Source organism: Bombina bombina, chromosome 2 (genome assembly GCF_027579735.1).
Source record: "Bombina bombina isolate aBomBom1 chromosome 2, aBomBom1.pri, whole genome shotgun sequence".
Taxonomy (NCBI): Eukaryota; Metazoa; Chordata; class Amphibia; order Anura; family Bombinatoridae; genus Bombina; species Bombina bombina.
Window position 1 is genome coordinate 364,767,737 of NC_069500.1, and position 23,356 is coordinate 364,791,092.

General features: G+C 42.3%; 1 protein-coding gene across 1 annotated transcript in view; it reads right to left on the reverse strand.

Moving 5' to 3' along the window:
• Positions 1 to 23,356, reverse strand: part of MPHOSPH9 (M-phase phosphoprotein 9) — an 855,600-nt gene that overhangs the window by 507,103 nt on the left and 325,141 nt on the right. The window contains exon 6 of the mRNA XM_053699773.1: positions 20,433 to 20,550. Within this exon, the coding sequence (XP_053555748.1) occupies positions 20,433 to 20,550 (118 nt within the window). The remainder of the gene's footprint in view (positions 1 to 20,432; positions 20,551 to 23,356) is intronic.

The following is a 23,356-nucleotide window of genomic DNA, read 5'->3' on the forward strand; positions in this document are numbered from 1 at the left end:
GTCTTCGGTATAGAGGGAGTACCCCCAAAAAACATCAGAGTCCTCAATAGCTATGGGCTATGTCCTAATATAACAATAGCAAACATTATATGAAATATAAAAAAACAGCACCTTAATCCCCCCAAAGGCTGGGGCACTCACCACCTCCTATGAACCAGGCACACAGATAAAAACGCTTCTCTCTGATAACCAGTGTGGTCAGAGAGAAGGAAGTGAAGCTACGACCACACCCGGTGACATAGAGCGCAACCTAGGACCGCCTCCGCTAAGGAAAAGCGCACCAAGCAGTAAAGCTGCACCTCTAAAGTAACCTGTATGTTCCAACCTCAGTCTATGAGCCTCAGAAAACATCTCACACATAACGCAGTATATTCAAATAAAAATGTATGAGATTAATCCCCACTGTTCAATAATCCCCCCTCAGGAGATATTAACCCTTGATTCCATACAGATAAAAGGAGCCACACTGTGACCCTGTCTTCTTGTGTTATCATGTGTTTATATAAATGAAACAATCTTACTGGAATCTATGCCGTGGAACAGAAACACAGCCTCTCAAGTGTGACAGTCTTGTAGCATCGCTCCTGGCATGGACTTGAGTGATGGAAGCAGGCAGTGAAACTCGTCAACACTGATTGCTTAGGACCTGTTAATACGAATCTGGATGGGTTCGCAGAAAGACTTTCCCTGCATCTCCAGACTCTAACTTTCGTCAATGCTCTCACTGAGAGGCTGACAAGACTACTTAAAACTCCAGTCCCATTTCAAAGGGTAGATACCCTTCATAAGGAAATACTCAGAATCTTCTGACACTTCTCTGCCAACCTCCTGTGATGAAAGGCAAAGAATGACTGGGATATGAGGGAAGTAGGGGAGGTATTTAAGCCTTTGGCTGGGGTGTCTTTGCCTCCTCCTGGTGGCCAGGTTCTGTATTTCCCGCAAGTAAGGAATGAAGCCGTGGACTCTCCTCATATTAAGAAGGAAAACATAATTTATGCTTACCTGATAAATTTGTTTCTCTTGTAGTGTATTCAGTCAACGGATCATCCATTACTTATGGGATATATTCCCTTCCCAACAGGAAGTTGCAAGAGGATCACCCAAAGCAGAGCTGCTATATAGCTCCTCCCCTCACATGTCATATCCAGTCATTCGACCGAAACAAGACAAGAAAGGAGAAACCATAGGGAGCAGTGGTGACTGGAGTTTTAATTAAAATTTAGATCTGCCTTAAAAAAGACAGGGCGGGCCGTGGACTGAATACACTACAAGAGAAACAAATTTATCAGGTAAGCATAAATTATGTTTTCTCTTGTTAAGTGTATTCAGTCCACGGATCATCCATTACTTATGGGATACCAATACCAAAGCTAAAGTACACGGATGATGGGAGGGACAAGGCAGGAACTTAAACGGAAGGAACCACTGCCTGTAGAACCTTTCTCCCAAAAACAGCCTCCGAAGAAGCAAAAGTGTCAAATTTGTAAAATTTTGAAAAAGTGTGAAGCGAAGACCAAGTTGCAGCCTTGCAAATCTGTTCAACAGAGGCCTCATTCTTAAAGGCCCAGGTGGAAGCCACAGCTCTAGTGGAATGAGCTGTAATTCTTTCAGGGGGCTGCTGTCCAGCAGTCTCATAGGCTAAATGTTTTATTCTACGAAGCCAAAAGGAGAGAGAGGTTGCCGAAGCTTTTTGACCTCTCCTCTGTCCAGAGTACACGACAAACAGGGAAGAAGTTTGACGAAAATATTTAGTTGCCTGTAAATAGAACTTCAGGGCACGGACTACGTCCAGATTATGCAAAAGTCGTTCTTTGAAGAAGGATTAGGACATAATGATGGAACAACAATCTCCTGATTGATATTCCTGTTAGAAACTACCTTAGGTAAAAACCCAGGTTTAGTACGCAAAACTACCTTGTCTGAATGAAAAATCAGATAAGGAGAATCACAATGTAATGCAGATAACTCAGAGACTCTTCGAGCCGAGGAAATAGCCATCAAAAACAGAACTTTCCAAGATAAAAGCTTAATATCAATGGAATGAAGGGGTTCAAACGGAACCCCTTGAAGAACTTTAAGAACCAAGTTTAAGCTCCACGGAGGAGCAACAGTCTTAAACACAGGCTTAATCCTAGCCAAAGCCTGACAAAAAGCCTGGACTTCTGGAACTTCTGCCAGACGTTTGTGTAAGAGAATAGGCAGAGCAGAAATCTGTCCCTTTAACGAACTAGCAGATAAGCCCTTTTCTAAACCCTCTTGTAGAAAGGACAATATCCTAGGAATCCTAACCTTACTCCATGAGTAACTCTTGGATTCGCACCAATATAAATATTTACGCCATATCTTATGGTAAATTTTTCTGGTAACAGGCTTCCGTGCCTGTATTAAGGTATCAATAACTGACTCCGAGAAGCCACGCTTTGATAGGATCAAGCGTTCAATCTCCATGTAGTCAGCCTCAGAGAAATTAGATTTGGATGGTTGAAAGGACCTTGTATTAGAAGGTCCTGCCTCAGAGGCAGAGACCATGGTGGACAGGACGACATGTCCACTAGGTCTGCATACCAGGTCCTGCGTGGCCACGCAGGCGCTATCAGAATCACCGATGCTCTCTCCTGTTTGATCTTGGCAATCAGTCAAGGTAGCAGCGGAAATGGTGGAAACACATAAGCCATGTTGAAAACCCAAGGGGCTGCCAGAGCATCTATCAGCACCGCTCCCGGGTCCCTGGACCTGGATCCGTAACAAGGAAGCTTGGCGTTCTGGTGAGACGCCATGAGGTCCAGTTCTGGTTTGCCCCAACGATGAATCAGTTGAGCGAAGACCTCCGGATGAAGTTCCCACTCCCCCGGATGAAAAGTCTGGCGACTTAAAGTCCGCCTCCCAGTTCTCCACGCCTGGGATGTAGATCGCTGACAGGTGGCAAGAGTGAGACTCTGCCCAGCGAATTATCTTTGAGACTTCCAACATCGCTAGGGAACTCCTGGTTCCCCCTTGATGGTTGATGTAGGCCACAGTCGTGATGTTGTCCGACTGAAATCTGATGAACCTCAGTGTTGCTAACTGAGGCCAAGCTAGAAGAGCATTGAATATTGCTCTCAACTCCAGGATATTTATTGGGAGGAGTTTCTCCTCCTGAGTCCATAATCCCTGAGCCTTCAGGGAGTTCCAGACTGCGCCCCAACCTAGAAGGCTGGCATCTGTTGTTACAATTGTCCAATCTGGCCTGCGAAAGGTCATCCCCTTGGACAGATGGACCAGAGAAAGCCACCAGAGAAGAGAATCTCTGGTCTCTTGATCCAGATTTAGTAGAGGGGACAAATCTGAGTAATCCCCATTCCACTGACTTAGCATGCATAATTGCAGAGGTCTGAGATGCAGGCGCGCAAATGGTACTATGTCCATTGCAGCTACCATTAAGCCGATTACTTCCATGCACTGAGCTACTGACGGGCGTGGAATGGAATGAAGGACACAGCAAGCATTCAGAAGCTTTGATAACCTGGACTCCGTCAGGTAAATCTTCATCTCTATAGAATCTATAAGAGTCCCCAGAAAGGGAACTCTTGTGAGTTGTAATAGAGAACTCTTTTCCACGTTCACCTTCCACCCATGCGACCTCAGAAATGCCAGAACTATCTCTGTATGAGACTTGGCAATTTGAAAACTTGACGCTTGTATCAGAATGTCGTCTAGGTACGGAGCCACCGCTATGCCTCGCTGTCTTAGCACCGCTAGAAGTGAGCCCAGAACCTTTGTAAAAATTCTCGGGCCGTAGCTAACCCGAAGGGAAGAGCTACAAACTGGTAATGCCTGTCTAGAAAGGCAAATCTTAGGTACCGATAATGATCTTTGTGAATCGGTATATGAAGTTAGGCATCCTTTAAGTCTACTGTGGTCATGTATTGACCCTCTTGGATCATGGGTAGGATGGTTCGAATAGTTTCCATTTTGAATGATGGAACTCTTAGGAATTTGTTTAAGATTTTTAGGTCCAAGATTGGTCTGAAGGTTCCCTCTTTCTTGGGAACCACAAACAGATTTGAGTAAAAACCTTGCCCTTGTTCCGTCCGCGGAACTGGGTGGATCACCCCCATTACTAAGAGGTCTTGTACACAGCGTAGAAATGCCTCTTTCTTTATTTGGTTTGCTGATAACCTTGAAAGATGAAATCTCCCTTGTGGAGGAGAAACTTTGAAGTCCAGAAGATATCCCTGAGATATGATCTCCAACGCCCAGGGATCCTGGACATCTCTTGCCCAAGCCTGGGCGAAGAGAGAAAGTCTGCCCCCCACTAGATCCATTTCCAGATAGGGGGCCCTCTCTTCATGCTGTCTTAGGGGCAGAAGTAGGTTTTCTGGCCTGCTTGCCCTTGTTCCAGGACTGGTTAGCTTTCCAGCCCTGTCTGTAACGAGCAACAGTTCCTTCCTGTTTTGGAGCGGAGGAAGTTGATGCTGCTCCTGCCTTGAAGTTACGAAAGGCACGAAAATTAGACTGTTTGGCCTTTGATTTGGCCCTGTCCTGAGGAAGAGTATGACCCTTACCTCCAGTATTGTCAGCAATAATTTCTTTCAAGCCGGGCCCGAATAAGGTCTGCCCCTTGAAAGGAATAATAACCAATTTAGATTTAGAAGTCACGTCAGCTGACCAGGATTTAAGCCACAGCGCTCTGCGCGCCTGGATGGCGAATCCGGAGTTCTTAGCCGTTAGTTTAGTTAAATGTACGGCATCAGAAACAAATGCATTAGCTAGCTTAAGTGCTTTAAGCTTGTCCATAATCTCATCCAATGGAGCTGTGCGAATGGCCTCTTCCAGAGACTCAAACCAGAATGCCGCAGCAGCAGTGACAGGCGCAATGCATGCAAGGGGCTGTAAGATAAAACCTTGTTGAACAAACATTTTCTTAAGGTAACCTTCTAATTTTTTATCCATTGGATCCGAAAAAGCACAACTATCCTCCACCGGGATAGTGGTACGTTTAGCTAAAGTAGAAACTGCTCCCTCCACCTTAGGGACCGTCTGCCATAAGTCTTGTGTGGTGGCGTCTATTGGAAACATTTTCCTAAATATCGGAGGAGGGGAAAAGGGCACACCGGGTCTATCCCACTCCTTGCTAATAATCTCTGTAAGCCTTTTAGGTATAGGAAAAACGTCAGTACACACCGGTACTGCAAAGTATCTATCCAGCCTACATATTTTCTCTGGAATTGCAACCGTGTTACAATCATTCAGAGCCGCTAATACCTCACCTAGCAATACACGGAGGTTCTCAAGCTTAAATTTAAAATTAGAAATCAATGAATCCGGTCTCCCTGGATCAGATCCGTCACCCACAGAATGAAGCTCTCCGTCCTCATGTTCTGCAAATTGTGACGCAGTATCTGACATGGCTCTCACATCATCAGCGCGCTCTGTCCTTAACCCAGAGCTATCGCGCTTGCCTCTTAATTCTGGCAATTTAGATAATACCTCTGTCATAACAGCAGCCATGTCTTGCAAAGTGATTTGTATGGGCCTCTCTGATGTACTTGGCGCCACAATATCACGCGCCTCCTGAGCGGGAGGCGAAGGTACTGACACGTGAGGAGAGTTAGTCGGCATAACTTCCCCCTCGTTGTCTGGTGATAATTTCTTTACAAATAAAGATTGACTTTTATTCAAAGTGACATCAATACACTTAGTACACATATTTCTATGGGGCTCCACATTGGCCTTCAAACATAGTGAACAAACAGATTCATCTGTGTCAGACATGTTTAAACAGACTAGCAATGAGACTAGCAAGCTTGGAAAATCCTTTCAAATAAGTTTACAAGCGATATAAAAAAACGCTACTGCGCCTTTAAGAAGCACAAAAAAATGTCACAGTTGAAATAACAATGAACCAAATCAGTTATAGCAACCAAATTTTCACAGTAAATGTATTAAGTTAGCAAAGCATTGCACCCACTAGCAAATGGATGATTAACCCCTTAATACCCAAAACGGATAATCAATTTAACAATTAACGTTTTTATCACAGTCAAACACACTGTCACAGGTCTGCTGTGACTGATTACCTCCCTCAAAATGAATTTTGAAGACCCCTGAGCTCTCTAGAGACGTCCTGGATCAAGGAGGAAGAAGCAGGAAGACTGTGACTGAATTTTTACTGTGCAAAAAAGCGCTAAAATAGGCTCCTCCCACTCATATTACAACAGTGGGAAACCTCAATTAACCATTTCTATGCAGAAATATACGACAGCCATGTGGAAAAAATCATGCCCCAAAAGATTTATCACCAAAGTACCTCACTAAAACGAATAACATGCCAGTAAACGTTTTAAACATACATTTTAAAAGTTAGGTAGTGTTATTAATAAGCCTGCTACCAGTCGCTTCTACTGCAGTTAAGGCTCATACATTACTTCAGTATTAACAGTATTTTCTTAGTCAAATTCCATTCCTTAGAAAATTACTTATTGCACATACATTCATCAGCCTGATACCAGTTGCTACTGCATTTAAGGCTGTACTTACATTACATCGGTATCAGCAGTATTTTCTTAGTCAATTCCATTCCTTAGAAAAATATTCTACTGCACATACCTCATCTGCAGGGGACCCCGCATGCTATTCCCTTTCTGAAGTTACCCCACTCCTCAGAATGTGCGAGAACAGCCAGTGGATCTTAGTTAGTTCTGCTAAGATCATAGAAAACGCAGGCAGATTCTTCTTCTAAATACTGCCTGAGAGAAAAAAACAGCACACTCCGGTGCCATTTAAAATAACAAACTTTTGATTGAAGAAATAATTAAGTATAAAAACTCCACACTCCTCTCACACCTTCCTACTATGTTAGTTGCAAGAGAATGACTGGATATGACATGTGAGGGGAGGAGCTATATAGCAGCTCTGCTTTGGGTGATCCTCTTGCAACTTCCTGTTGGGAAGGGAATATATCCCATAAGTAATGGATGATCCGTGGACTGAATACACTTAACAAGAGAAATAGCCGTTTTGACATTTGAAACCTCAATCCATTGTTCTCAAGAACATGACATATAAATGGGCTGAGCCTGCAGAAATAGTAGACCTCCTAATATCTCTCTCCATACATTAAGGCCTCCTTATCATATCTCTTTGTCTATACACAATGGCCAATACTTTGAAACAGCAACTAAAAACAACATTTTTATTCATCTCCACGTCCACCCCCACACTGGAAAGTTGATTGCTGCCTCTTTTTTACATTGCTGTTCTATATAGAATTGCAATAGTCATATTTTCAGTATAGGTGGTAGTTTTAACAGGCAAATAAGCTATTTTAAATGACAAGGTAAAAGAGATATGTATCAAGAATTTGATGCACTCCAGTGTGTATAGCAGATCAATGATTAAGAATTTAAGAACAATAGACAAAGTTATTAAATTTATGCATGAAGCATGAAACTGCATCAATGCAGAAAGCATTGCAGACACACAAATAAGCAAGCTTGTAAAAGCATCTACTAGATCACATCTTAATTTAAACAAAGCTGCTAAGTAATCGGACTTAAATGTTAACATGAAATAGCTTAAAATCGATGGTCCAAGCAGAGGTAGAGCTCAACATTTTTCCACAAGAGAACCAACAACAACTTTGTGAGAAGGAGAGAAATGCCACTTCTTTGTACTTTTCCATGAAACCTGAAGACGTTTCTTTCATACAAACCACCGCTGGCAATCTGAGAAGGTGAGGTGTATGAATACTGGTTTGAGGGGCACTCATAGCATACACGGAGTGCAGAATTATTAGGCAAGTTGTATTTTTGAGGATTAATTTTATTATTGAACAACAACCATGTTCTCAATGAACCCAAAAAAACTCATTAATATCAAAGCTGAATAGTTTTGGAAGTAGTTTTTAGTTTGTTTTTAGTTATAGCTATTTTAGGGGGATATCTGTGTGTGCAGGTGACTATTACTGTGCATAATTATTAGGCAACTTAACAAAAAACAAATATATACCCATTTCAATTATTTATTTTTACCACTGAAACCAATATAACATCTCAACATTCACAAATATACATTTCTGACATTCAAAAACAAAACAAAAACAAATCAGTGACCAATATAGCCACCTTTCTTTGCAAGGACACTCAAAAGCCTGCCATCCATGGATTCTGTCAGTGTTTTGATCTGTTCACCATCAACGTTCCGTGCAGCAGCAACCACAGCCTCCCAGACACTGTTCAGAGAGGTGTACTGTTTTCCCTCCTTGTAAATCTCACATTTGATGATGGACCACAGGTTCTCAATGGGGTTCAGATCAGGTGAACAAGGAGGCCATGTCATTAGATTTTCTTCTTTTATACCCTTTCTTGCCAGCCACGCTGTGGAGTACTTGGACGCGTGTGATGGAGCATTGTCCTGCATGAAAATCATGTTTTTCTTGAAGGATGCAGACTTCTTCCTGTACCACTGCTTGAAGAAGGTGTCTTCCAGAAACTGGCAGTAGGACTGGGAGTTGAGCTTGACTCCATCCTCAACCCGAAAAGGCCCCACAAGCTCATCTTTGATGATACCAGCCCAAACCAGTACTCCACCTCCACCTTGCTGGCGTCCGAGTCGGACTGGAGCTCTCTGCCCTTTACCAATCCAGCCACGGGCCCATCCATCTGGCCCATCAAGGCTCACTCTCATTTCATCAGTCCATAAAACCTTAGAAAAATCATTCTTGAGATATTTCTTGGCCCAGTCTTGACGTTTCAGCTTGTGTGTCTTGTTCAGTGGTGGTCGTCTTTCAGCCTTTCTTACCTTGGCCATGTCTCTGAGTATTGCACACCTTGTGCTTTTGGGCACTCCAGTGATGTTGCAGCTCTGAAATATGGCCAAACTGGTGGCAAGTGGCATCTTGGCAGCTGCACGCTTGACTTTTCTCAGTTCATGGGCAGTTATTTTGCGCCTTGGTTTTTCCACACGCTTCTTGCGACCCTGTTGACTATTTTGAATGAAACGCTTGATTGTTCGATGATCACGCTTCAGAAGCTTTGCAATTTTAAGAGTGCTGCATCCCTCTGCAAGATATCTCACTATTTTTGACTTTTCTGAGCCTGTCAAGTCCTTCTTTTGACCCATTTTGCCAAAGGAAAGGAAGTTGCCTAATAATTATGCACACCTGATAAAGGGTGTTGATGTCATTTGACCACACCCCTTCTCATTACAGAGATGCACATCACCTAATATGCGTAATTGGTAGTAGGCTTTCGAGCCTATACAGCTTGGAGTAAGACAACATACATAAAGAATATGATGTGGTCAAAATACTCATTTGCCTAATAATTCTGCACTCCCTGTATGTGCGTATACCCATTTTTATTTTTTTTTATTTCTTTAAACAAAATCACAAAAAGTCATAAAAATGTAATATCAAAAGTTTAGAGCCGCTATTCTGTGCCAAGTTTTCACAGCCCCTTTTTTGCAGACATGCACGCAGTAACCGATACAGTTGAAAGGGACATGAACCTCAAATTATTTCTTTCATCATTCAGATAGAGCAAGCAATTTTAAACAACTTTCCAATTTACTTATATTATCTAGTTTGCTTCATTTTCTATATACTTTGTTGAAAAGCATATCTAAATATGCTCAGTAGCTGCTGATTGGTGGCTGCACATAGATGCCTCGTGTTATTGTCTCACCCATGTGCATTGCTATTTCTTCAACAAAGGATACCTACAGAATTAAGCAAATCATATAATATAAGTAAATTGAAACGTTGTTTAAAATTGTAATCTCTATCTTTTGAATCATGAAAGAAAAATTTTGGATTTCATGTCCTTTTAATTCTTTTTCCATGTCTTCTGTTTTAAAGAGGTTAGCGATAGTCTGAGAAGTATTCTGAGATTTCAATCTGGGAACTGCTTTATCTCATTTCATAACCATGGATAACATATATTTGGGAGTCTTTTCATGTCATGACAAAATTAAAAAATACAATGGGGGGGGGGGGGGGACTTCCGGGCGGTGGCCATGATAGGTCGTGTTGTTGTGAGCTGCTCCAGTATTCCCACAATATCTGCAAAATATCACTAGATCCAGATACCATCCAGACTCTAAACATCAGATATCTGCTCATAGATAAATCCATCACCCAAATGGTGTCTTTTTATTGGGGATTGCTGCCTTCTACAACGATCCGGAGCTAACTCTGAGGTTTGCGGCCTCATTTCTAACCCCTTCGGGATACTGCTGTCGCTTAGAGCCTGAGTGCTCTAATACAGCCTAAGACTTCATATGCCTTGTACCTGCTCTACTTACCCTGGGTATGGAGCCTAATGCCTGTCTGCTAAAGAAACTATGTACCCTGCTTACCCACTACCAGGAGAAGTTTGTGTTCATACCAATGTTAGGGGGCCCAGACATCGACTAACAACTACATCACAAGGTTTACCACTACTCTGTGCGATTGGCATTGAGGCTGGACAGCCATGTGCTGAACCTTACAAGGGGCCGTCTTACCTACAACAGTCTATGACCGAACATAAGAAAGAGATCCTGGCGGTCCCTACGATACCTGACAATACATCCATCACTGGAAGGTTAGAGGAGAGCCCTAGGAGAAGTTTTTCCTCTTCGGCCAGCATCGAGATAGTAAGATCAGTGGAGATGACACTTTTTGGAGCACAGACGCTGAGACCGCAGATCCCTACTACCCTGCAAAAATCTGTGCCCATTCAAGTTAGCATCACAAGGCTAGTAACCTCGAACTCCTACCCGCATACAACAAAAGCCTATTTTCTCTTACCTTGCGATGCCTACTTTGTGCAATGGCCTTTCTATTGTACTCACTGATGGCTGTGAGAACTGGAGTCGGGTAGGGAACTGGACTATAGACAGCCTGATTCGGGCCCATCAGCGACTTCCAAGCCTATCAGACTGTGTGGGAAGCCTTATAATGATACCCGTAATGGTTGAACTGCATGCACACACATAAAAAGTTTGGTAAAGAATATGCAATCACTATGAGGAACTATTGTGGCTCTGTAATATGGTGTTGTGTTGGGTTGGTACATATTGTAAGACTGCCTTTTACCTGTTATTACACAGTGCATTATGCACATCAGAGACGCTATTGAACTACCTGTCTGTGGGATCTTGCCCGCCCCGGTTTTGTACCCAGCCTCATAATAATACCCACTAAGTAATAAGTCACCTCATGTTGTTTAATAGTATATTGTCAGTTCATACAAGCCAGATCCGGTTGTAATAGGTTCCAAACCAATATTTATCATTATAGCCTTTTAGCATGAGATATTCAGTACTCTTAGCATACTAGCCTAGTGATTATCAATGGGATACATGGGTCAACTTCTCCCTAATACATAGCAACATGTTTTTTTGCCTTACAGTGCATAGTACAGCCTTGTTAATGCTTGAACTCTATGTTGTTAATGTACCTGCAAGTCTTAATTTCGATTAGTTTCTGCACCAATCTATAGAGTCTTTACCAGCCCATTACTATGCTTACTATGCTCTCCATGGTACCTAAAATGTTTGCAGTTGTTTTGTATTATATTTTTATATATAATGTTTATCCACAATTTCTCTATAGAAACCCTATTTTCTTTGCCAAATATTTGCTTATTGTAATAAGCTTTTGGGTTACATACAAGCATGTTAATCTCATAATACTATTTACTAAGTACTTCTCTAGATCTGTAAATTGAAGACTAGCAGGAGGGGACCTATACTATAAGACAGCTGCTAAATAACAATATGCTTGTTTAATATATATGATTTGAATAAGACTATGCTATGATCCAAGAATTGCTTTTATCACCTCTTATTACTCTCCTACAGGAGTATATAAGTTCCAAGAGGCCCAAGTGTGAACGTTATGTTTTTAAGGGATTTCATGCATTAACTAAACATACCATGTGTTAGGCGATCTCACTTGTTGGCTACTCATAGACAAATATGCTTAAATCTAAGTATGTTGTACCTTACAATTACATTATATTTGGCACGTTGTGTACTATTGGAATTCTCTGTCTTTATGCTTATATATAAGGTGTATCCATGCCGAAGATAACCATATCCTTTGCTTTCAAAAGAGTTAATATATGGTCACTATTGGAAGTTATGTCAACATAATTATTCATTTCTCTGTCCATAAAAAATAAAAATATAAAATGAGGCTGGTCACTGGAGATCCAAAAGTGGTCTCCTTTGTTGGAAATAACCTTTAATAACTTGAATAATTATTGATGAGGTCCAAAAGTGATCTCATGGGTCATACTGGAGGTATATTGAGCATCAGGCATACTATGTATATAATAGGTCCTTGGATTTCTTTGTTAGGAACATATATTGTACACTTTAAGGATTATGTTTTATATGATAACTGTATTTCATTACTATTGTATTCTATTGTTTCTTATCTCATGCATGCCTTAAAAAAATTGTTTAAAAAAAAATTTATGCTTACCTGATAAATTTCTCTCTCTTGTGGTGTATCCAGTCCACGGGTTCATCCATTACTTGTGGGATATTCTCCTTCCCAACAGGAAGTTGCAAGAGGACACCCACAGCACAGCTGTCTATATAGCTCCTCCCCTAAGCCCCACCTCCAGTCATTCGACCGAAGACAAGTAGGAAAAAGGAGAAACTATAGGGTGCAGTGGTGACTGTAGTTTAAAAAATAAAAACACCTGCCTTAAAGTGACAGGGCGGGCCGTGGACTGGATATACCACAAGAGAAAGAAATTTATCAGGTAAGCATAAATTTTGTTTTCTTTTGTAAGGTGTATCCAGTCCACGGGTTCATCCATTACTTGTGGGATACCAATACCAAAGCTTTAGGACACGGATGAAGGGAGGGACAAGGCAGGTACAAGGCAGGTACTTAAACGGAAGGCACCACTGCCTGTAAGACCTTTCTCCTAAAAATAGCCTCCGAAGAAGCAAAAGTATCAAATTTGGAAAATTTGGAAAAAGTATGAAGCGAAGACCAAGTTGCCGCCTTACAAATCTGTTCAACAGAGGCCTCATTTTTAAAAGCCCAAGTGGAAGCTACCGCTCTAGTAGAATGAGCTGTAATTCTTTCCGGAGGCTGCTGGCCAGCAGTCTCATAAGCCAAACGGATTATGCTTCTTAGCCAAAAAGAAAGAGAAGTTGCCGAAGCCTTTTGGCCTCTCCCCTTTCAAAGTAGACAACAAACAATGCAGATGTTTGACGAAAATCCTTAGTAGCTTGCAAATAAAACTTTAAAGCACGAACCACGTCAAGATTGTGTAACAGACGTTCCTTCGTTGAAGAAGCATTAGGACAACAATTTCCTGATTGATATTCCTATTAGATACTACCTTAGGAAGAAACCCAGGTTTGGTACACAAAACTACCTTATCTGCATGGAAGATCAGATAAGGGGAATCACACTGCAAGGCAGATAACTCTGAAACTCTTCGAGCCGAAGAGATAGCTACTAAAAACATAACTTTCCAAGATAAAAGCTTGATATCTATGGAATGCAAGGGTTCAAACGGAACCCCTTGAAGAACTTTAAGAACTAAATTTAAACTCCATGGCGGAGCAACAGGTTTAAACACAGGCCTGATTCTAACCAAAGCCTGACAAAACGCCTGAACGTCTGGAACATCAGCCAGGCGCTTGTGTAAAAGAATAGACAGAGCAGAAATCTGTCCCTTTAAGGAACTAGTCGATAATCCCTTTTCCAATCCTTCTTGGAGAAAAAATAGTATCCTAGGAATCCTGACCTTACTCCACGAGTAACCCTTGGATTCACACCAATGAAGATATTTACACCATATCTTATGATAGATTTTCCTGGTGACAGGCTTTCGAGCCTGAATCAAGGTATCAATGACCGACTCTGAGAAACCACGTTTTGATAAAATCAAGCGTTCAATCTCCAAGCAGTCAGACGCAGAGAAATTCGATTTGGATGCTTGAATGGACCTTGGAGTAGAAGGTCCTGCCTCAGCGGTAGAGTCCATGGTGGAAACGATGACATGTCCACCAGATCCGCATACCAAGTCCTGCGTGGCCACGCAGGCGCTATCAAAATCACTGAAGCTCTCTCCTGCTTGATCTTGGCAATCAGATGAGGGAGGAGAGGAAACAGTGAAAACACATAAGCCAGGCAGAAGGACCAGGGCACTGCTAGAGCATCTATCAGCGCTGCCTGGGGATTCCTTGACCTGGACCCGTAACAAGGAAGCTTGGCGTTCTGACGAGACGCCATCAGATCCAGTTCTGGTTTGCCCCATAGTTGAATCAGCTGGGCAAATACCTCCGGATGGAGCTCCCACTCCCCCGGATGAAAAATCTGCCGACTTAGAAAATCCGCCTCCCAGTTCTCTACTCCTGGGATATGGATAGCTGAGAGAAGGCAAGAGTGAACCTCTGCCCATAGAATTATCTTTGAAACCTCCATCATGGCCAGGGGACTCCTTGTTCCCCCCCTGATGGTTGATATAGGCTACAGTCGTGATATTGTCCGACTGAAATCTGATGAACTTGGCCGCAGCTAGTTGAGGCTAAGCCTGAAGAGCATTGAATAATCGCTCTTAGTTCTAGAATGTTTATCGGAAGGAGGGCTTCCTCCTGAGTCCACGAACCCTGAGCCTTCAGGAAGTTCCAGACTGCGCCCCAGCCCAGAAGGCTGGCATCTGTCGTCACTATAGTCCACTCTGGCCTGCGGAAACTCATTCCCCTGGACAGATGGACCCGAGATAACCACCAGAGAAGAGAATCCCTGGTCTCTTGATCCAGATCTAACAGAGGAGACAAATCTGTGTAGTCCCCATTCCACTGATTGAGCATGCAAAGTTGCAGTGGTCTGAGATGTAGGTGGGCAAACGGAACTATATCCATTGCCGCTACCATTAGGCCGATCATTTCCATACACTGAGCCACTGATGGCCGAGAAGTGGAATGAAGAGCACGGCAAGAGGTTAGAAGCTTTGATATCCTGACTTCTGTCAGAAAAATTTTCATTTCTACTGAATCTATCAGAGTTCCTAGGAAGGAAACTCTTGTGAGAGGAGAGAGAGAACTCTTTTCTATGTTCACTTTCCACCCGTGAGACCTCAGAAAGGCCAGAACAATGTCCGTATGGGACTTGGCGATTTGAAAAGTCGACGCCTGAATCAGAATGTTGTCTAGGTAAGGGGCTACCGCTATGCCCCGCGGCCTTAGAACAGCCAGAAGGGACCCTAGAACCTTCGTAAAGATTCTTGGTGCCGTGGCTAAGCCGAAGGGAAGAGTCACAAACTGGTAATGCCTGTCTAGGAAGGCGAACCTGAGGAACTGATGATGATCTCTGTGAATCGGAATGTGGAGATAAGCATCCTTTAAGTCCACGGTAGTCATATATTGACCCTCCTGTATCATAGGGAGGATGGTTCGGATTGTCTCCATCTTGAAGGATGGGACCCTGAGAAATTTGTTTAGGATCTGGAGATCCAAGATAGGTCTGAAAGTTCCCTCTTTTTTGGGAACTATAAACAGGTTTGAACAGAAACCAAGCCCCTGTTCCTCTCTTGGAACTGGGTGGATCAGTCCCATAACCAGTAGGTCTTGAACGCAATGTAAGGATGCCTCTCTTTTTATCTGGTTTACAGATAGTTGTGAGAGATGAAATCTCCCCTTTGGAGATGAACTTTTGAATTCCAGAAGATATCCCTGGGAAACAATCTCTAGCGCCCAGGGATCCTGGACGTCTCTTGCCCAAGCCTGGGCGAAGAGAGAAAGTCTGCCCCCTACTAGATCCGGTCCCGGATCGGGGGCTACTCCTTCATGCTGTCTTAGAGGCAGCCGCAGGTTTCTTGGCCTGCTTCCCCTTGTTCCAAGCCTGGTTAGGTCTCCAGACTGGTTTGGACTGGTCGAAATTTCCCTCTTGTTTTGCATTAGAGGAAGTTGAAGCTGCGCCACTCTTGAAGTTTCGAAAGGAACGAAAATTATTTTGTCTAGTCCTTAACTTATTGGACCTATCCTGGGGAAGGGCGTGACCTTTTCCTCCAGTAATATCAGAAATGATCTCCTTCAGACCAGGCCCAAATAGGGTCTGTCCCTTAAAGGGGATGTTAAGAAGCTCAGACTTTGAAGTAACGTCTGCTGACCAGGACTTAAGCCATAGCGCCCTACGCGCCAAAATGGCAAAACCTGAATTCTTAGCCGTTAGTTTGGTTAACTGAAAAATGGCGTCAGAAATAAAGGAATTAGCTAACTTAAGAGCTTTAATCCTGTCTAGAATATCGTCTAACGGGGTCTCTACCTGCAGAGCCTCCTCAAGAGACTCGAACCAAAAAGCCACTGCAGCAGTAACTGGGGCTATGCATGCAAGAGGCTGGAGAATAAAACCTTAATGTATAAAAAATTTCTTAAGGAGACCCTCCAATTTTTTATCCATAGGATCTAGAAAAGCACAACTGTCCTCAACGGGGATAGTTGTACGCTTAGCTAGGGTAGAGACTGCTCCCTCTACCATAGGGACCGCCTGCCACGAGTCCCATATGGCAGCATCTATGGGAAACATCTTTTTGAAAGCAGGAGGGGGAGAAAACGGCACACCTGGTCAATCCCATTCCTTAGTAATAATTTCCGAAAACCTCTTAGGGACGGGAAAAACATCAGTGTAAACAGGCACTGCAAAGTATTTGTCCATTTTACACAATTTCTCTGGAACCAAAATGGGTTCACAGTCATCCAGAGTCGCTAAAACCTCCCTAAGCAATAAGCGGAGGTGTTCAAGCTTAAATTTAAACGCTGTCATTTCAGAATCAGACTGAAGTAACGCCTTCCATGAGTCTGAAATGTCACCCACAGAGTATTGTGAGGGTATATCGGACCCAGGCATTAAAGCGTCAGAAAGCTCTGTATTAGTTCTAGCCCCAGAGCTGTCTCGCTTTCCTTGTAACCCTGGCAGTTTGGACAATACCTCTGTGAGGGTAGTATTCATAACTGCCGCCATGTCCTGTAAGGTAAAAGAATTAGACGCGCTAGATGTACTTGGCGTCACTTGAGCGGGAGTTATAGGTTCTGACACATGGGGAGAGCTAGATGGCATAATCTCCCTTTTTTCAGTCAGAGAATCCCCTGGAGATAAATCTTTAAGCGCCATAATATGGTCTTTATAGTTTATAGCAATTTCAGTACATTTGGCACACATTCTAAGAGGGGGTTCCACCATGGCTTCTAAACATATTGAACAAGGTGTTTCCTCTATGTCAGACATGTTTAACAGACTAGTAATGAGACAAGCAAGCTTGGAAAACACTTTAATAAAGGTGAAACAGCAATTAAACAAAAACGTTACGGTGCCTTTAAGAGAAAAAAACTAACACTTAAACTGCAAAACAGTGAAAAAATATAGTAAAATCTTTGAAATTTTTGCAGTGTGTGTAAGGGACTAAAGCAACATTGCACCCACTTGCAAATGGATGATTAACCCCTTAGGCCCCAAACCGGATTTAAAAACGTTAAAAAACGTTAAAAGACAGTTGAGCACCCTGCCACAGCTCTGCTGAGGCTCCTACCTGCCCTCAAATACGATTTTGTGCAGAAATAAACCCCTTGTAATGGTCCTCAGGTGTCAGAAGACTCCTCTAGGGAAGCTGGATGTCTCAGTCTGAATTAAAACTGCGCATTTAGAGTGCTAAAATAGGCCCCTCCCACCATGTACTGGATGCCAGAGGGGCCTTAAGAAAGTATCAATAAGAGAAAAGAAAAGCGTAGGCACCAGAAGGTTTTTCAAAAATGCAAATGTCCTTTATTAGGTGATAAAATGCAATGCAACAACGGATGTTAGGAAAAGCATAAACCTCAGGGCTTTAGGTGGAGAAGTGGTCACCCACGTACCCCATTGCTGACATGTTTCGGCTTAAGCCGTAATCATAGCTAAAGGGTAAGAGTTATGCCTGCCTTATAAAAGAACAGTTCACCTGTGATAGGTTAAAAACAAAATTGTCACGTGGTTGATACACACCTCCACCTGTAGGTCAATCTGTAAATTTACACTGCCCTGTGTGGAAGTTAACCCTTTATTTTCCACTTAAACACATGAGGATAGTTTATTTGTTTTCATAATGACCAAAGAGCCTACATTAAAATGGTTCAATATATATCTTGTTATTATGTACTACTTTATGTGAAAACATAGCTAGTTTAACATAAGTCATATATATCCGCTTGCTTACTTAGCATTTTGTGCAGTTGTACCACTACAAAAATTGGTGGCTCTATATGAAAACAATCATTACCTATCTATCATGTATTGAAAATATCTAAATTGAGGATATCGAACGATAATCCACATAAAGGAAAGGCTGAAAAAATGGTAATAACAATAGCATTTACCCAAATACTAATAATAAAACCCTTTATAAAATGAACTTGATGACTGACTTAGTCTAAGTGAAATATTTATGATAACTGTATGCTATAATGTTTATAGTTCACCCTTTGTAACTATATAAACTTCATCCAATATAACATATAGTATTAATCCTGTATATATATGGGGACACAGGCTAACACCAGAAATTAATAAGGTCATATTCAGAATTCAGCCCTTTGGGCATTCTGGTGTGCAGCCTGTGTATCCAAAACACCTCCCTTTTAAGAAGCAAGGTGTCCCTGTCACCTCCCCTGTTGTTTGTACCAACAACCTCAATGATCGTCCATGATAATGTCCCTGGATCTTTATTGTGTTTAACCTTGAAGTGGTTCACCAGGGGGGTGGTGAGTATACCCCTTTTGATGTCATTAATATGTTCCCTTATCCTAGTCCTTACTTGTCTAGACGTTTGTCCTGTATATTGAATGTCACAGATATCACAGTTAAGAAGATATACTGCATAAGTTGACCTACAATTAAAGAGCGCTCTATGTGCAAATGTCTCACCAGAGTAAGAGCTTCTAAATATATTACCCAATTTGGCATGACTACATGCTATGCAGTTTCTAAAGCTGCACCTATAGACCCCTTTGTAGCTAAGCCAAGAGGATGTATTTGTCTCACCCGTTTTCAATTGTGTAGGTGCCACATAGTTTCCTATGGTTTTGCCTCTCTTGAAGGCAAATCTCAACTTCTGTGCTGCAATATGTGTTAGATCATCATCTGACTTTAAAAGGGACATGTGTCTACGTATGATATTGCATATTTGGTAATACTGTTTACTGAACTGGGTCACGAATGTAAGTTGCTCAGATTTTGTATTACTTTCTGTGAATTTATCCTTGAGTAGGTTGGCCCTTTCTATGGCCCTTACTTCATCCCGGGCCCTAATAATATCCTGTTCGGGGTACCCCCTCTCGAGGAATTTTTCACACAATTCCATCTCGTGTTTGGAATGTTCACTAGTTTTGGTACAGTTCCTTTTTACCCTAGTGAACTGGCCTTTCAGTACCGATTTGAAAACCTGCTTGGGATGGCTGCTCTGTGCGTGTAATAGGGTGTTCCTGGTTATGGGTTTTCTGTAGAGCTCTACCCTTATATATTTTATGGGGGAGAGAGTTTTCAAGGCACCTATGCATACATGTGGGACTGACGTGAGTTTAATATAATATAGTAACATTACCCAGTATTGTGACACAGGTGCTGCATTGACTTTCTTTGATGCCTTAAGAAAGTACTCCTAGGAGTATCTGATTAGCCATGTGGAAACTAGGCCCCAAATAAAGAGTTATCTCCCTCAGAGAAAAAACATCCTATTTATGAAGTCATGTAAACGTTTTGTCACTAAGTAATATAAGTATTAACATGAATATTACCCTGTTTTGTAAGCATGATCCCAGTCACTGTTAAATCACTGCATCAGGCTTACCTCAAATACACAAGGCTCTGTCAGCAATTTCTAGAACTCATTTCATCTCTCTAGAAATAAAAATACTGAACATACCTCAAAGCAGGTAATCTGCAGACCGTTCCCCCAACTGAAGTTGTCCCATACACTTCAGTTATGTGTGAGAACAGCAGTGGACCTTAGTTACCAACCACTAAGATCATCAAACCTCCAGGCAGAACTCTTCTTCTAATTTCTGCCTGAGAGTAAAACAGTACAACGCCGGTACCGTTTAAAAATAACAAACTCTTGATTGAAGGTAAAACTACACTAATTCCCCACATATCTCTTGATACTTCCTTTCTTGTCGAGAGTTGCAAGAGAATGACTGGAGGTGGGGCTTAGGGGAGGAGCTATATAGACAGCTCTGCTGTGGGTGTCCTCTTGCAACTTCCTGTTGGGAAGGAGAATATCCCACAAGTAATGGATGAACCCGTGGACTGGATACACCTTACAAGAGAAATCTTTATTATGTAATCTCATTGCAACAGAAAATGAGTGTGTTGTGTCCAAAGAAAAGTACAGTTAGATATATGATGGCCCATGTACACTTTCCATGGCCAATCATTTATTCACAATACAGCATAAATTTGAGCTTACCTTTCCCTCACTATCACTTTCAGAATTTGCCTGTATTTGTTGGGCATGGACTGGATTTACTTGGTTTAACTTCTTATGATTCTGCTTCAGTTTCTGTGCCCAAGTTGTTAAAGATTTACTGAATGGGGAGAGAAAATAAAATGATTTTGTTTATAAATGTGAATACAGAGGTACACTTATAAAAACAAAAATGTATGCTTACCTGATAAATTATTTTCTTTCCTGGCATGAAGAGTCCACGAATCCATTCAATTACTGTTGTGAATTCAACTCCTGGCCACCAGGAGGAGGCAAATACATCCCAGCAAAGCATAAGTATCCCTCCCACTTCCCATACTCCCCAGTCATTCAGCCGAGGGAATAAGGAAAGAGAAACACAAGGGTATAGAGTTGCCTGAAGATTATAAAATTAAATGCCGCCTTAAAATTAGAAAAGGACGGGTTGTGGACTCTCCATGCCAGGAAAGAAAAGAATTTATCAGGTAAGCATACATTTTGTTTTCTTTCCAATCGCATGGAGAGTCCACGATTCCATTTAATTACTGTTGGGAAAACAATACCCAAGCCAGAGAGGACACAGAATGGTCAAGGAGGAAAGAACAAAAGGCAGGCGGACCTAAACTGAAGGCACCACCGCTTGAAGCACCTTTCTCCCAAAAAAAGCCTCAGCTGAGGCAAAAAAAAAAAAAATATGCAAAGAGGACCAAGTGACCGCCTTACAGATTAGTTCCATGGAAGCGTCGATCTTAAAAGCCCAGGAAGAAGAAACAGCACGCTAGAGTGAGCTGTAATCCTCTCAGGAGGCTGCTGTCCAGCTGTCTCATAATCAAAATGAATGATACTCCTCAGTCAAAAAGAAAATAGTAGTTGCAGTGGCCTTTAGGCCCTTGCACCTACCGGAATACATTACAAACAATGAAGATTAACTAAACTCCATGGTAGCCTGGAGATAGATCTTTAGAGCACAAACCACATCTAGGCTAAGAAGCAAACGCTCCTTCTGAAAAGAAGGATTAGGACAGAAGGAACTACCATCTGCGGAATAATATTGTGTTTAAAAACCACCTTGGGAAGGAAACCTAACTTTTCAAGATAAAAAATGTATATCAACAGAATACATAGACTCAAAAGGAGTCTGCTGCAGAATACGAAGAACTAGATTAAGGCTCCAGAGAGGAGCAACAGGCAAAACAACAGTCCTTATTCTAGCCAGGACCTGAACAAAGACTGAAAGTCTGGCAAACTGGCTAACTTTCTAAGCAATAAAACTGAAAGGAGATAGATCTGTCCCATTAAAAAAAACAACTATCAGACAAACCCTTCTCCAGACCCTCTTGGAGAAGCAAAAGGATTCAAAAACCTTGAACTCGCACCAAGAGAGATAGGAGTGCCAAACCTTATGATAGATCCGGCGAGCCACTAGCTGTGCACCTGGCTCAGAGACAATGACCCTATCTGAAAAAAAAATTCTGAAACCGGACGAAGCTTTAATCTCCACACAGTCAGACACAGATAATTTAGATCTTGGAGGAGGAACGGACCCTGAAGTAGAAGGTCCTTCCTCAGCGACAACTTCCATGGAGGGGCGGAAGACTCACCAGATCCGCAAACCAAGTCCTGAGCGGCGAAGCTGGAACAATTAGGATAACCAAGGACTGCTTCTGTTTGATGCGGTCTAAACGGAGGGAACAGAAAAAGCTGACAGAATTTCCACGGAACAGCTAGTGAAACCACCAGTACTGTCAGAGGGGACATCTATCTGGGCAGCTTGGTAATGAGGCGAGAAGCCATGTGGACTATATCCGGAACCCCCCCCCCCCCCCCGAGGTATATATTCGAGAACATCTCTGGAGGAAGAGCCCACTCCCCTGGACAGAATGCCTGCCCTCTCAGATAGTCCACTTACGGAATGTGAATGATCAAAAAGTGACAATTGAGAGACTCCGTCCACTGAAGAATACAAGAGACTTCTTTCATCGCCAGGGAACTCCTTGTTCCTCCTTGAGGATTGATGTAAGCCACAGAAGATATTTTGTCAAATTGAAATTTGAGAAATCTAACAGAACTCAGATGCGGCCATGCTTTGAGAGCATTGCAGATAGCTCTCAGCTTCAGAAGTTTATCGGAAGGACAAATCCCTCCGGTAACCAGAATCCCTAAGGTCTTAAGGGACTCCAAACAGCTCCCCAGCCTGAGAGGCTGGCATCTGTAGACACAAACTCCCAGGATGGTCTCAAAATTTTTATGCTTTGGGAAAGATGATTCTTACAGAGCCAACAGGAGAAAATTCTCATGTGTGGATGTCTAGGACGATTTGCTGAGACAGATCATCGTTCCATTGACTGAGAATACCCAGTTGGAGAGGTCTCAGGTGGAAGCAGACAAAAGGAATAATGTCCAAGCAGGCCACCATGAGACCAATTGCTTCCATGCACAAGCCACTGAAGGGCGTACCAAGGATTGCAGGGAGAGACAAGCCGAGAGAAGACTGGAGTTTCTTAAATCTGTCAGGAGGATCATCATAGAGACATAATCTAGACCCTGGAGGACCAATTCCTCCATTGGGAACCAGATAACTCCTGTCTTTGTAGGTATGGCCAGACAAAATGGCAGGTTTACAAAAAGAAAAAGAAGATTGTTCAGAAAGACAAATACCTTTTGGGAACAAAATCCTAGGCCCCCCTTAGAGAGAGGGACCGGAGATAACCCATTGGAATGCAAGAAGAAAAAAAAACTAAGTAAAAGATAAACTGGATCTCTGTTAGAGAATAATAAATACACATTAATATGAGTTTGCAAGACAAAATAACGCTGAGAAAAAAACAGGTCCAGACCGAGAACTCATCAAATAACTATAATTACCCAGTGGTAATGATAAAGATACAAATTCTAAATGAGGACGAAGCACTCTTAGACCTAAATAG